The sequence below is a fragment of the Rousettus aegyptiacus genome, unplaced genomic scaffold, assembly GCF_014176215.1.
Source record: "Rousettus aegyptiacus isolate mRouAeg1 unplaced genomic scaffold, mRouAeg1.p scaffold_m13_p_17, whole genome shotgun sequence".
NCBI lineage: Eukaryota > Metazoa > Chordata > Mammalia > Chiroptera > Pteropodidae > Rousettus > Rousettus aegyptiacus.
The window spans coordinates 18,919,089-18,931,639 of record NW_023416292.1 but is presented as its reverse complement, the minus strand read 5'-3'; the positions used below and the strand labels follow the sequence as shown (position 1 = coordinate 18,931,639).

General features: G+C 43.1%; 1 protein-coding gene across 8 annotated transcripts in view; it reads right to left on the bottom strand.

The window, feature by feature from the left end:
* Nucleotides 1–12,551, bottom strand: part of SLC9C2 (solute carrier family 9 member C2 (putative)) — a 51,903-nt gene that overhangs the window by 34,146 nt on the left and 5,206 nt on the right. For 6 of the 8 annotated variants that reach the window (XM_036234612.1, XM_036234611.1, XM_036234609.1 and 3 more), the window contains 6 exons: nt 12,356–12,456; nt 10,885–11,013; nt 9,043–9,208; nt 5,563–5,679; nt 4,252–4,413; nt 1,538–1,637 (listed from right to left, as the gene is read on the bottom strand). In XM_036234612.1, coding sequence (XP_036090505.1) covers nt 1,538–1,637; nt 4,252–4,413; nt 5,563–5,679; nt 9,043–9,208; nt 10,885–11,013; nt 12,356–12,456 — 775 coding nt within the window. Of the gene's footprint in view, nt 1–1,537; nt 1,638–4,251; nt 4,414–5,562; nt 5,680–9,042; nt 10,779–10,884; nt 12,458–12,551 lie in introns of those variants that run through there. The other 2 variants (XM_036234613.1, XM_036234615.1) reach the window with 2 other exon arrangements.

Below are 12,551 nucleotides of genomic sequence, written 5' to 3'. Positions count from 1 at the left end.
AGCACCGTGCCAAAGTCAGGGCCAGGTCTGACCTCCAGATCTCAAGTCCGTCTCCTTTTGTACCCTCTATTGGGACTTCCCCTTCAGCCGACCGGACGAGGGTGTCTGTCCCATGAACCAGTCTCCCTGTTGGGGGGCCTCGAGCTCTCCTCTCGGAAAGAAGCTCTGGGACCCCTCACTTTAGCTACAGGCATAAAGCACGTTCTCCGACATGGCATCACCGCAGGGCAGCAGGCTGACCCTCTCTAGCTGACTGCAATCGCTTGATTCAAACGATCCGGGTCTCCTGGAAGGGAGCGGGACCGCAAATCGCAGCGCCTGGTTTTCTGAAAGTTCGCAATGCTGGAATAACTAACCGAGTGGAACGCATTTTAAATGTCGCCACAGGACCTAAAATAATGTCTTCCATGTAGTAGGATCCCAATAAACATGTAATTATTTTCACGTATTTTAGTTGCTTATATAAACACATCTGCCACTTAACAATGAGTGTCTTCTGGGAAGGGACTTATTTTCATAGCCCAAACCTAAGATACATGGTCTAGGCCATGGCAGACATTAAGCAAAGGACTGGTCAAATAGGTGAAAGAATAAACAATTGAATGAGCAGAAAGAGTAATTTATAGTGATGCTGACAGACAGCATGACTGAGCTCCGAAAACTGTCCAAATTCGGACAAAAAACATGTTCTATAAATTAGTTATTCCCAAGCTTCTGGATTTTAAAAACCAATCGCATATACACAAAACTAGTAATAGTTACAGCTGTCAGCTTTTTAAATTATTATTATTTTGCCAAATAGAGTTATAAATTAAAAGGTGCCATCTTCTATCATTGGAATTTCATAAAAGAAAGGACATTTTAAACACCAAAAAAAGTAGGAAGGACATGATTTCAAAAGGACAATGGGTAGTCCTTTTCATCAAAGAAATGAAAACTCAGGATTATGGCTTATTTTTTCTCATGTTAACATCTGCTTTCATCCATTGGGAGAATTCCTACACTAGACTAGCATTTGGTGGGAAATTATTCTGAAATAGTTCTGTAATCCAGCACGGTCTCTCTTGGAGAAAGCCCAGCTCATTTGCATGAGAAGACAGGCAAATGGCTTTCTCTCTGCCTAGAGACGTCCATGTGACACTTTGCATTTCTGCCCGTGCATCTTTCTGCTGTTTTTTTTTTTTTTCCAGCTCTTCCCATATTACGATACCGCCACTCGAGTTCGTTGCAAAAGAAATAAAGAAATAAAGTGTTGTTTTTTTTAACTTCCCCCAGTTCGAAGTAAATTTTTATCAAAGAGTTATGTTTAGAAGACACTATGGTCTCTGAGTCACTGATACAGTATTTAAGAGCATCAGTTACTGTTAATAATTATTGGTACCTTAGATCCTTTGCGAATATAAGTAGTGGTAAAATTCACAATGAAAAGGCAGAAAAGAGTTATAAAAAGGGAGTTTCATTCGGGACCATGAAAGCAGAACCATTTAAGTACTAAATTTCTATGCAATCGATACCAAGCACACAGCAGGAAACTTACTTAATAATTACCAACTCGATCCTCGTTTTAAAGCTTAAGGAATCTAAATTCAGTCCTACGGTGACTAAAGCAATCATGCCTGACATTCCCAAAAATTGCACTAGAGAGAAAAAAAAAATGAATAAAATTAGTTACATTCAAATCCGCTCACTGAGGCACTTTATCTTGAGTGAAGGATTGGTAGGTATTTCTCTGCAAATGGCTTCAAGGGGTCGGCCTAATCCTATAGAACAGGACCGGCCAGCTTTTTCTGTAAAGATAATAAGTCTTTAGTCTTTGCAGGCCACACGGTCCCTGTGGCAGCTGCTCTGCTCAGCTGTCCGAGGGCGTGAGGCCACCGCTGCTAACATGTAAACGAATGACTGTCCCACACACACTGACGTGGAAATTAGAATTTCACATAATTTTTGCATGCCGAAATATTGTCTTCTTTGGTTTTTTTTTTTTTTTAAACCATTTTAAAATATAAAAACCATTCTTAGCTCGTGGGCTGTACAAAAAAAAAAAACAGGAACATTTGGCCCACAAGCTATAATTTGCTAACCCACGCTGCAGACGGCCAGTGAGGATACAGACTAACAGGAAGACCAGTTTAATGGCCTCTCCGGGGCGCCTCGAGGACACCGCGGCCTGTCCTACGGGCTGCGGTCCAAGCTCCGTGACTGCAGGTTCCTGGTGACTGCGGTCCCGAGGCCGGCTGCCGCTCCTTCGCCAAATACAGACTCCTCTTAAACTGTAACCCCTTGGGCTCTACAGGTGTGTAAGTGTGGTCAGGGGCAAAAAAAAAAAAAAAAGCCACCTATGAGAAATGCGTGAATCCCATGCACACCAACAGCTGGGCGGTTCTCAGCCGCAGAGCCTCCGAGCGGCCCATGACAAACCTCAGGTGCTCTGGGGCAGAGCAGAGCTGGTCGTTCGGGAAACGGGGTCTCCCCTTTCTCCATCCTGCCTCTGTACAAGGACCATGCCCTACAGAGGTGTCGCGAGGGTTCAGTTAGATAACGGGAAAGGTACTCGGCACGCTTCTAAAACAACGAATAAACGATCGTCGTTATAATTATGCTACTGGGTTTCATATGCTCACTTTATTGCTTAGTAAATCAATACTGTTTATGGATTTGGACAGGGCTTTATTATTCCTGTGTCTTAGATATAGCGGTTTATCTAGTCACTTTATATTTCTTGAAATTTACTTTTTAAACTGAATTTAATATCGGTAACCAATGACAGTAAAACCAGCAGTGCTGGGAGCTGTGGTGATGGGGAAAACATCTCTCAAAATCTTATTTCCAAATTCCTATAATTAGTATTAAAACAATTTTAAATTCGTCACAGTCTTTTTCGATAACAATCATTTTACTGAGAGGCAGGGGGTGCCGATTGGTAGCGTCTACCAATTTCCATGGTGGGAATATTCCCACTCTGGCCGATTTCAAGCTCCCGACATGAGGTCACTTGAACGCAGAGTCGGGGAGGGACGTGTGCCCACAGCACTCGAGTCCGCCAGCACGAGTGAGCCACGCCCCACGCATTCTCTCGGCAATGTTGCCATCGATGGCCCTTAAGTCGGGTGTTATTATATCACTTTTATAGATGAGGAAATTAACCACAGCTTAGAGAGCTTAAGTAATATTCAAAGGTCACCAAGCTAACAAATGGCGAAGCTGGGGTTTGCACTCAAGTCTGCCTAACTCCAGAGCTCTTCAAGGACTAGAGCTGATTGGTGTATTCAACCGGCGTGTATTAAATTATTAATAGGCATATGGCAAATGCTGGGCTTGGCTGTGGAAGAGAGAGAGAAAAGAATGAGTGAAAAGAGGAACCAGAGACAGCAGCCACCCACCTCCAGGGACTCATGGTCTAGTGGGAAAAAACGGAAATATTAAATTTTTTTTCTTCAGACATTTAAGACATCCATAAAAGGTTCACCAGGAAGGGGGAAAAAAATGAAGAAAGTTGAAGGAAATGACCCTTTGGTGAATGTTTTCTGTAATTTCACTGACTCGGGACAGTGAGCGACACCCAGGTGTCAGTTTGTCTGTAGAGGAAGAAACGCTTCTAGGTAACTGGTTGGTAATTACCCTCCTGATGCTTCTTTCGTGCACGGAAGCTGCTCCGCTGTGTTCGGTGAGAGCAGAAGCAGATTTTGGCTGTTTTGCCATAGTCACTATGCCTCTCGGGGGCTGGTCACCTCAGTCGGGCCGGTAAAAACTTTAATTCCCGATTTCACCGGACTAAACTAGCTCCCTTCCCAGCCTCAGGTGACTGTGGCCATCTCTAAGGTCCGCTCAGTTCTGGACTCGCTGAATTAAAGACTGCTGAGCTGGAAAAGACCTCAGAGGCACCCCTCCCGACGCTCGCATTTCAGAGGCGGGCTGCTAAGGCTCAAAGCAGGAGTGGCTCCGAGCCGATTCCTCGTCCAGGGCACTGTCAGTGACTAAAGGGATGGTCAAACGATGGGGTTCAGGAAGAACAAGAGAGTGACCACACAGAGGAGGACGGCGAAGGGAAGGGACGTGGAGCTGAAATTAAAGGGACGTCAGGAGAGGCCAGGGAAGGGCTGAAGGTGACAAGACGCACCGAGGGGCCACAAGCAGGAAGGAGGCTGGGGAAAAGCAGCTGGACTCAGGACCCCTTGAGATGCACAACAGAGATGCACAAAGTTCATCCCGAGGACAGCATTTTTTTTGTGTGGGTATCTGTTTCTGCCTTACCGATGTAGAAAGTCAGGTACACCATTGAAATGCAAAGAATGACGTTAGTCAGCGTGTTGGTAAAAAGGTCCGTCAATATAAGCTGAAGTATTCTTGCACACCAGTATCCACATATTATGCTTCCCACAATGTCCAAGAAGAGGTCTGTGAGTATGGGGACATCTAGGAAAAGAAAATAACAAAGAACGAACTTGAACTATGACTTTGTTTCTTTTACTGATGCCATTTGGGTCGAGGCACTTTGGTTCACTTCCAAGGTTCTGAATGACAACCTTGTTCTTCAGCAGATGGGAGTGAAAAGGCTGGCAAGAGAGGCTCCCTCGGGACAGGTGTCCCTCACCGTCTGCAGCCCGAGGTTTGCTTAGCCAGGGATTCAATGACCTCCGAAGCCAGTCAGGAAGAAGAAAGCAAAAAGCCAGAGACAAGCTGGAGAGTGCGTATCCGACCGGAAGATACCTGAATGTCCGCCCAGATTCCCTTTCTTTTTATAAACTATGTCAGGGCCAAGTAAGCCTTGTCCGGGATCCCCACCCACCTGCAGTGCATTTGTGACCCCTGCCCCCAGCCCAGGTAGCGTTTGGGAAACGGGGAAGTTTTCCATAGTCACGATAACTGGGGAGCAGTTTTCAGGTAATGCCAAGGGTAGCCCCAAATAACACAGACTGCCCCGCCCTAAAGGCCTGCCAACCCCTCTTCATCACCAATCTTTCTCTCTCCTTTTAACACCTCTCCTCCTAGAACTGTCACATAATCGCATCAGGAGAAAGCCTTTCCCCTCTTCACGTCATGATTTCCCCGCCGCCCCCCACCCGACCCCCCGCTGTCCGCTCTGCCGTTATCACACCTGGCAACTGAGCTGGACGGCACACTCTAAATCCCAGTGAACGTGAATTGCGTGAACCTGGCTATTCGCACTTCTCAGATCGGATGCTCCGGCACTGCTTCTCCCCTCAGACTCTAATCCAGAACAAAGTCAGCTCTCGACGTACCCTCACCGCGACCCAGACGGGCCCAGGACTACAGTACATCTGAGCCGTGTGAACAACGCGTGTGCGTCTGTGGGTGTGCACATACGTATCAAGGGAGATAAAATGATTTAACATTCTTTTCCCCTTAATGCCCAAGAAAACACATTGGGGGCTTGTCGTCATTTTCTTGTTGCCTGGTACGCTATTTTAATTGGTCCAAGAATCGAGGGTAGAGAAAGCACGAAAGTTAAGACATCTTAAATGTACTTTAAATTCAGTATGAACTGAAACACCCCAGATGAGAGTGAGTCTAGAAAATATACATACAAAAATATGCTCCTACCTTTTAACATGAACGTTTTAGGAAAGATGTTGTGAAAATTTTCAAAAAAGATGGCTATGAAGCCACAGATGATCATTGCTTCTCCTCTAATGATATCAGAATACATTTTGGAAATGCCTGGAAAAGTAAATTAAAAATATAGCTTAATACGGTACATGAAGATGATGTTCTTACACAGGAAACACAAAAACGGAAGAAAAAAAATAGGCTAGGGGGAAAAAAAAAAAAAAGGCAGCCATGAGCCATGACTGGGATGAGTCTGTAGGACAAGCACGGTCAACACTTTTTAATTCCTCTGCTGGGCCTTCGATGTCCCCAATGGCAAAGAAGTGTGGCGGTGGCACTCCTTGAGGAGTCCGTGGCCTCGAACCACGCTTGAGCTTCAGAACGAGACAGAACACTTCCCAGGACACGACACTAAGCTTAAATAAACATGACTCCTTAAACTCCAAAAGAATTACATTTCAGAAATAAGTACAAAATACGACCCAGGGAGTCTACTCCGAGACATAGACCAAAGAGAGCTGAAGACACGTGTCCACGCAAAAATCTGTTACATGAAGGTCGTTCACAGCAGCGTTACTCATAAGAGTCAAAAAGTGGTGACAACCCGTAATCGGTCCACTGAGGAATGGATAAACCACCTGGTCTACCACGGGAAGGCATAAAGTACTGACTGATATAGGTTACAACGTGGACAAACCTTACAAACATCAAACGAAGTGAAAGAAGCCAGATGCAAAAATCGCATATGGTACAATGTGATTGAAACAAAACGTCCAGAATAGGCAAATCTGTAGACGGAAAACAGACTAAGTGGTTGCCAAGGGCTGCGGGGCGGGGGGGGGGGGGGGTGGCGGGGGGAGGGAAGGAGGAGACACAGCTAATGGAGAGGAGGCTCTTTTAGGGCGTGATGACAATGTTCTAAAATTAGATAGCGATGATGACTGCAAAACTAAATATTTAAACACCACTGACTTCTACACTTTAAAAAAGGGAATTTTATGGTATGGGTTGTGTCTCAATAAAGCTGTTGTAAAAAAAAAAATTAAGTACGAAATCTTATTGGCACTTAATAGCCACTAACAGTTAAGTTTAATGGAAAACATAATCCAATTAACTGCCTGGTGATACACGATTTGCCTACAGGGTGACAGTGACTGGTGCCTGCCCGTCCAGCATCCATCCACGGTTCTCGGAGACGATATTTGTTTTGTTCAGAGTGGCAACGTGCCCGACTAAACGACCACTTTCCCCCAACCTCTGGCTTCTGAGCACAGCCACTGAAAACTTCATGGAGAGAGAGGTGACTTAGCGGAAGGGAACGTCTTTGCAAAAAGTCTCCCGAATGATAGGGGGAAAACCAGGATTATAAGGAACTGCCTGTTACTCGGTATCTGATTGAGGATTAATAGTCAGGTCGGTTACTTCTGTTCTTCCTCATTCATTATTGCGGCAAATAAGGAAGCAAAGATAATAAAAGGCAAGATTAAAATTATAACCATCTCATCTCGTTATTACGATGTTGACTATGAACAGAAAGTACAAAAATACCAATTCAACAGGATTAGCACATTCGATGTAGCTGGGCGAGAAACCCTTTATCCTGACCTCAGATTCAGTGGGTCAGCCAGGAGCAAGGAAAGCATGAGGTTGGGCGTATGAGGTTTTTATTATAGCTGCACTATTCAGAGTGAACGTCTGAATAACAAAACGCCACAGGAATTACTCCCCACCTGCTTCCTACTTTAATGTAGAACTAAATTATATTCATTAATTCACCGTAGAATTTAGAAAAGGAAATAAGAAAAAAAAAATCTACAAATTCCACAACCCAGATATAATCGTTTTAATGTTGCAGTCCTTTTTTAAGCGTGTAATTCTTTTTATTCGATTGAAACCATACTGAAACTGTACGCTATTGTTTACAAGCTCCTATTCCAGATTGTTTTAAAGTAAAACCTGCTGGAGCCCCCCCCCTCCCCGTGCTCTTTTAAAACAGATAATGAGTAGACAAGCGCCTTTCGACTCCCGAGTGAGCATCCATCCACCATACTCTTTAATGGGTCAGTCCCTCTCAGATTTAGGTTGTGCAGTTTCTATAGCACGCGAGTGCACATCGAAAGGGGCGCCATTCGCATTGCGGGAGCAGGAGCACTCATTTTGTAAATTATCACTATAGTTTTAGGTATATGGTAAAAATATTTTTTCCTTTAAAAATCACTGTATTAGGATAATTAGATAGAAGTAAACCGTTTTGGGAAAAAGGACCATATATCTAATTCTCACATGGGTTCTATATGGTCACTCTGCCAACGCCATAAATGGGAGTGATTTTCCCCCGTAAACGTGAGTCAGATTTGTCTTATTGGGAAAAAGGTTATTGGGCCCAGAACTGACGTACCACCTGAGCATTACTGACCTAAAGAAAACAGCAACTAAGACCCAAAATACCTTTGCTCGTGACCGTTTCAATTTCGAATACGGAAACTGCAATAAATAATTAAAGTTTAGAGTTTACTAACAGCCACTTAGAGTCAAGAGATTACAGAAAAGGGAGCGGGAAGAGAGGTGAATAAAACAAGTGACAAATACAAATCACGAGAAAGACAGGGAGAAAAAGAAAAAAACCTGAACTTGGAAAAAGAGGCGGGGCCGGGAGAGAGAGAGAAGAGGACTTTGCGAAATATCTTGCGACCATTTGGAATCTCGGCACCTCAAGTGCCTTAAAGCTGCCTGTGTTTCCCAGCAGGGGTATAAGAGGGTGTGAAATGCGAATACCATTTGCCATAAAGGTTGGAGGTTTCCCACCCCCACCATAAGGCAATATATTGCTACTAAATATAACCCGTGCCTTAAAATTGGTTATGAAAATATTGCCGAGTCAAAGACAGAAACCGCAGCATCTAACCATTTCATGTCTGTGCTGCCGTGTTAACAATATGCGATCAAAGGGGGTTGGTTATTTCGGAGAGGAATCACCTCTTCCTAAATAAGACGGGAAGAAGCAGTACAGGCCCCAAACCCTGCTGGGAATAAGCTTGTATTGAATAACATCGTTGCCACATTGTGTTCTCACCACACTTCTTTTAATAAACTACACTGCCCACTACCACCTGTCCGTTATGGCTCAAAACAGAGTTCCGACAAGAGGCGGCAAGACCTCGAAAAAGTTTCAGTGGGGAGAACAGAGTCTCTACCTCATGGCTCAGAATCCAGTGGAATGGAATAAGAATGCTAATTTTTATCACCTTTTAGAAAGGTTACATTTTCTTCTTGAAAAACAATCCTTTGAGTTTATAATTGGCGTTATTTAATCCACATCATGATTACATCCTTCAGGTCAATCAATGCTCTGCCTTCAAGAAAAACCGCACAAATATCTACTCTGTTGGATGCACGATTCGTGCAAGAAAAATATAATCAGATGAAAATAAGTTAGCCTCAAACTTCAATAAGAGAGAGAAATAAACGACATACCGAAAATTTTCAGTGAATTCACAGAATGAATAGGATCTGTAATGCTAATGATAATGCTAAAGAGTATGGAAGCTTGCGAATCCCACGAGTCTTTATTGAAGTTCATAATCACATTTCCAAGTATGATGAATGCCGTAGAGAAGCTAATGAATCCAGTTAACAAGACCTGTGAAGCCAATTACACAGTGTTAGATTTAACCTCTAAAGATGGCATGACTTCATTTACTTATCTAAGAATCGGATCTTGGCGATATATACAATTCCTCTGGTGATATATACAATTCCTTTGGTGATATATATTTTTAAAAGTATTCTAGTTTACCTTGCCTCAAAGAAATCATCCCTTCCAAACAAATGAGATTCTATCTTATTGTTAAAAGACCAATTCCCCAATCTTTCTTGTTGCTTGCTATTCTAGCTTAATAGTTATCAACATCAAAGTGTTCTTAAAATGTTCTTGAAATTTCTCCTGCTCCTGTGCAAAACATTTCCTGGTTTCCTCAGCGTCTGACTGAGGCAGAAAGAGAGGTAAAAAGCACGTGTCAGCTGATGTGGTCCCTTAATAAGAATATTCTAGAAGACACCGCATTCAGCAAACTTTTGGATAGCACATCGTCGTCCAAACTCTTCTAAGGCTACCACATACGTCAAGGATGCCGGGAAATGTAGTAGTTTGCAATGGGTCCTCTACTACCATACCAAACGAAAAATAGTAAGTTTCTGTTAGCGAGGAAGAGAGAATGCATATTAAACAGGCAACCAGCAGTGCCTGCCTCAAAGATAGAAATAAAATGTAAAACTTTTAAACAAGCAGAAGGAACAAAAAGGATAAAGAAAACTGAACCGACTTAATTGATTGAAAAGGGAAGAAAGTAAAGAAAAGCATGGTAAATAAAAAGTACAAAATTATATGGGGGAATAAATCCAAGTCTATTTCCTTCGATTTTTAAAACTTTTTCTTTAACTTATATACAGCAAAAGAATTCATTCTTTTGGTGTATAGTTATGACTTTTGGCAAATGCATACTATCATTTAGTCCTTGACCCCAGTTACACATCCATCACCCTAAAAAATTTCCCCATACTACCCCTTTATAGTCAATTTCTTCCCACATCCCAAGTCCCTGGCAACCGATGATGTGTTCTCCAAACCTAGTTTTGACTTTGCTAGGTGGACGGTCAGTCTCTGGATGGAATTATATAATAAGTCGCCTTTTGAGTCTGGTTTTCTTTCCCTTAACATAGCACATTTGAAATTCTTTTCAGTTGTGCCTATGAATATTCTGTTCCCTTTTTACTGCTCAATAATACCCCACTGTAAGATGTACCAAAGTTCATCATTAACAAAACAGTCTACTGAACAAATTTAGTGAACCCTGCACTCAAAAATTAGAGAACAGACATTTTTTGTAAAGCAGACACAGGACATTTTGGAAAACTGATCACAGATTAGGCCACAAAGCACATCTCCACAAAGCACAAGAACAATCTTAGCAGGAAAAAGCAGGCAAATCCACAGAGAGCTGAGAGGAAGTCGGCTGTGATGTCAGAGCCCGCGTTGTCATTTATCGGCCTGGTCGGGGACCTCCGCATTGCCGCCTGCTTACACGTGAAATGGAGGTGGTATTTATTTACTCAGCGCCTGGTCACAGTGGTCACTCGGCAAACGTTATCCATTTTCCCTTCTTTCGGCTCTCTTTACTCATGGGGTCCACAGAATGAGGAGGGTAAAACAACTAAAAATGTGAAACTTGTGAATTATTGATCTTTACCGACGGTCATATTCTTTGTCCACATGAATAAGCAAGAATTGACCTGATTTGTTTTAAAGCATGTTCTTACCTGCCAAAGCATATTCCTGAGTATGTAAAAGTCCACATCCAAAGCAGTCATAAATATAATTAGAGGTGAAAAATAACAGTAAAGCGAAAAACTTGGTGTTTTTAGAAGAGGGTAGATGGTTTGGTGCACCTAAACTAACGAAAGCAAACAGGAAATTAGTTTGTGGCCATTTTGAAGTTTTAGAAATTAGATTGAGGGTACGTCAATCGATCTAAATCTTAAGAGTATTCTAATTTGCAGCTAATGAGAGATTATCGACCAGCCAAGTCCTGGGGTCTTGGGGTTGATTTCTTGATCTAACCGTCCAAATGAGTTATGTGTGAGGTCCCCTATTTACCAGAGCATTGTGAGTTCAGGCTTGTGGTTAAGAACTGGTGTTTTCAAAAGTGGAACCCCTATCTTCGGTGATCCCCGAGACAATTTTAGGTGGTTTGCAGATCGGTATTTTTTTATTTGACTGTTAGATGGTTATCCTAATTTGCATTAAGAGGGAAAAAGGAACCGCGCGCAGGTACTTGTCATTTCACAGACATTGGCTTAGCATTTTAAAATCTTTCGGTGAGTCACGTATGAGCATGGACGGTGCCTACAGAAGATAAACCATGGAGGTCGCACACAGACGGACAGAAAACACAGCAACAACGACAGCAGTGCCGTACATGTGCCCACCTCAAAGGCTTTTGTCCCAATGGATAGTTTAACCTTCATTACTTAACCTCTCTGTGCCTCAGTTTCTGCATCTGTTAAACGGGAGCAGGGCAACCACTTCCGCTGGGTTACTGTGGGGGCGACTTAGTTCACTCAAGCATCGATAGCAAGTTAATAAATTAATCAATACAAAGCACTGCAAAGGGAGCCCCGTGTGTGGGAAACACCCAAAAGCTGTTGGCCAGGACACGGGCGACGTTGCAGGAGAGTAACTAGAGGCTTCGACAGTCCTGGGGAGGCCCGAGCATGGCCTCTGTTTAAAAAGTAAAAGAATGAGTGCAGACGACCTGCTACCGATCACACTGCTATGCATTTGAAATTGAGGGTTAAGAAATTACTTTTCCACGAGGTATGTTTTGCATTTAATCTGGCAGTTAGAAAGGCGCGACCATACTTCATCGGAGCAGTAACCACCGCCTTTTATGACTGGTCTCCACAGGCGCTGAAGACAGCAACATGCAAGACGCCAGCCTGCTGCCAGGGGAAGGAGCAGGACGGGGCTCCCGGGGGACCGCGGAGAGCTCGAGAAGACAAGCAGACCCTCCCCACTTCCAGGGTGGTACTTTTTCTTAAGCATCTCTGTGTGTCCTTTACTGAATGGTTTTCCACTTTTGAAAACTTTACCGCCAGGTGAGTATTTTTCTGTTAACTATTTACACATTAAAAACAAACAAACGAACAAACAAACCTTCATCCATTCGGGGATAACTGTTTAGGGTCTTTGTTCTTTTGGTTATTCTCTAATCTGTGGTACACATTTTACCTCAATAAAACCGTAGGCCAGCCGTCCTGTCAAAAATCCTAGTAGAGAAAGAATACTCAAGGCAATGACTTCGGAATTCTTCAAGAACATCCGTAGAAAGCCTAAAGAAATACACGCGTGTTATTTAGACGTGATGTGCAGCTTCAAAACAACTTTGAATCCCCTCTCCCTGGTTATTTGATTCTAAATTTCCTCT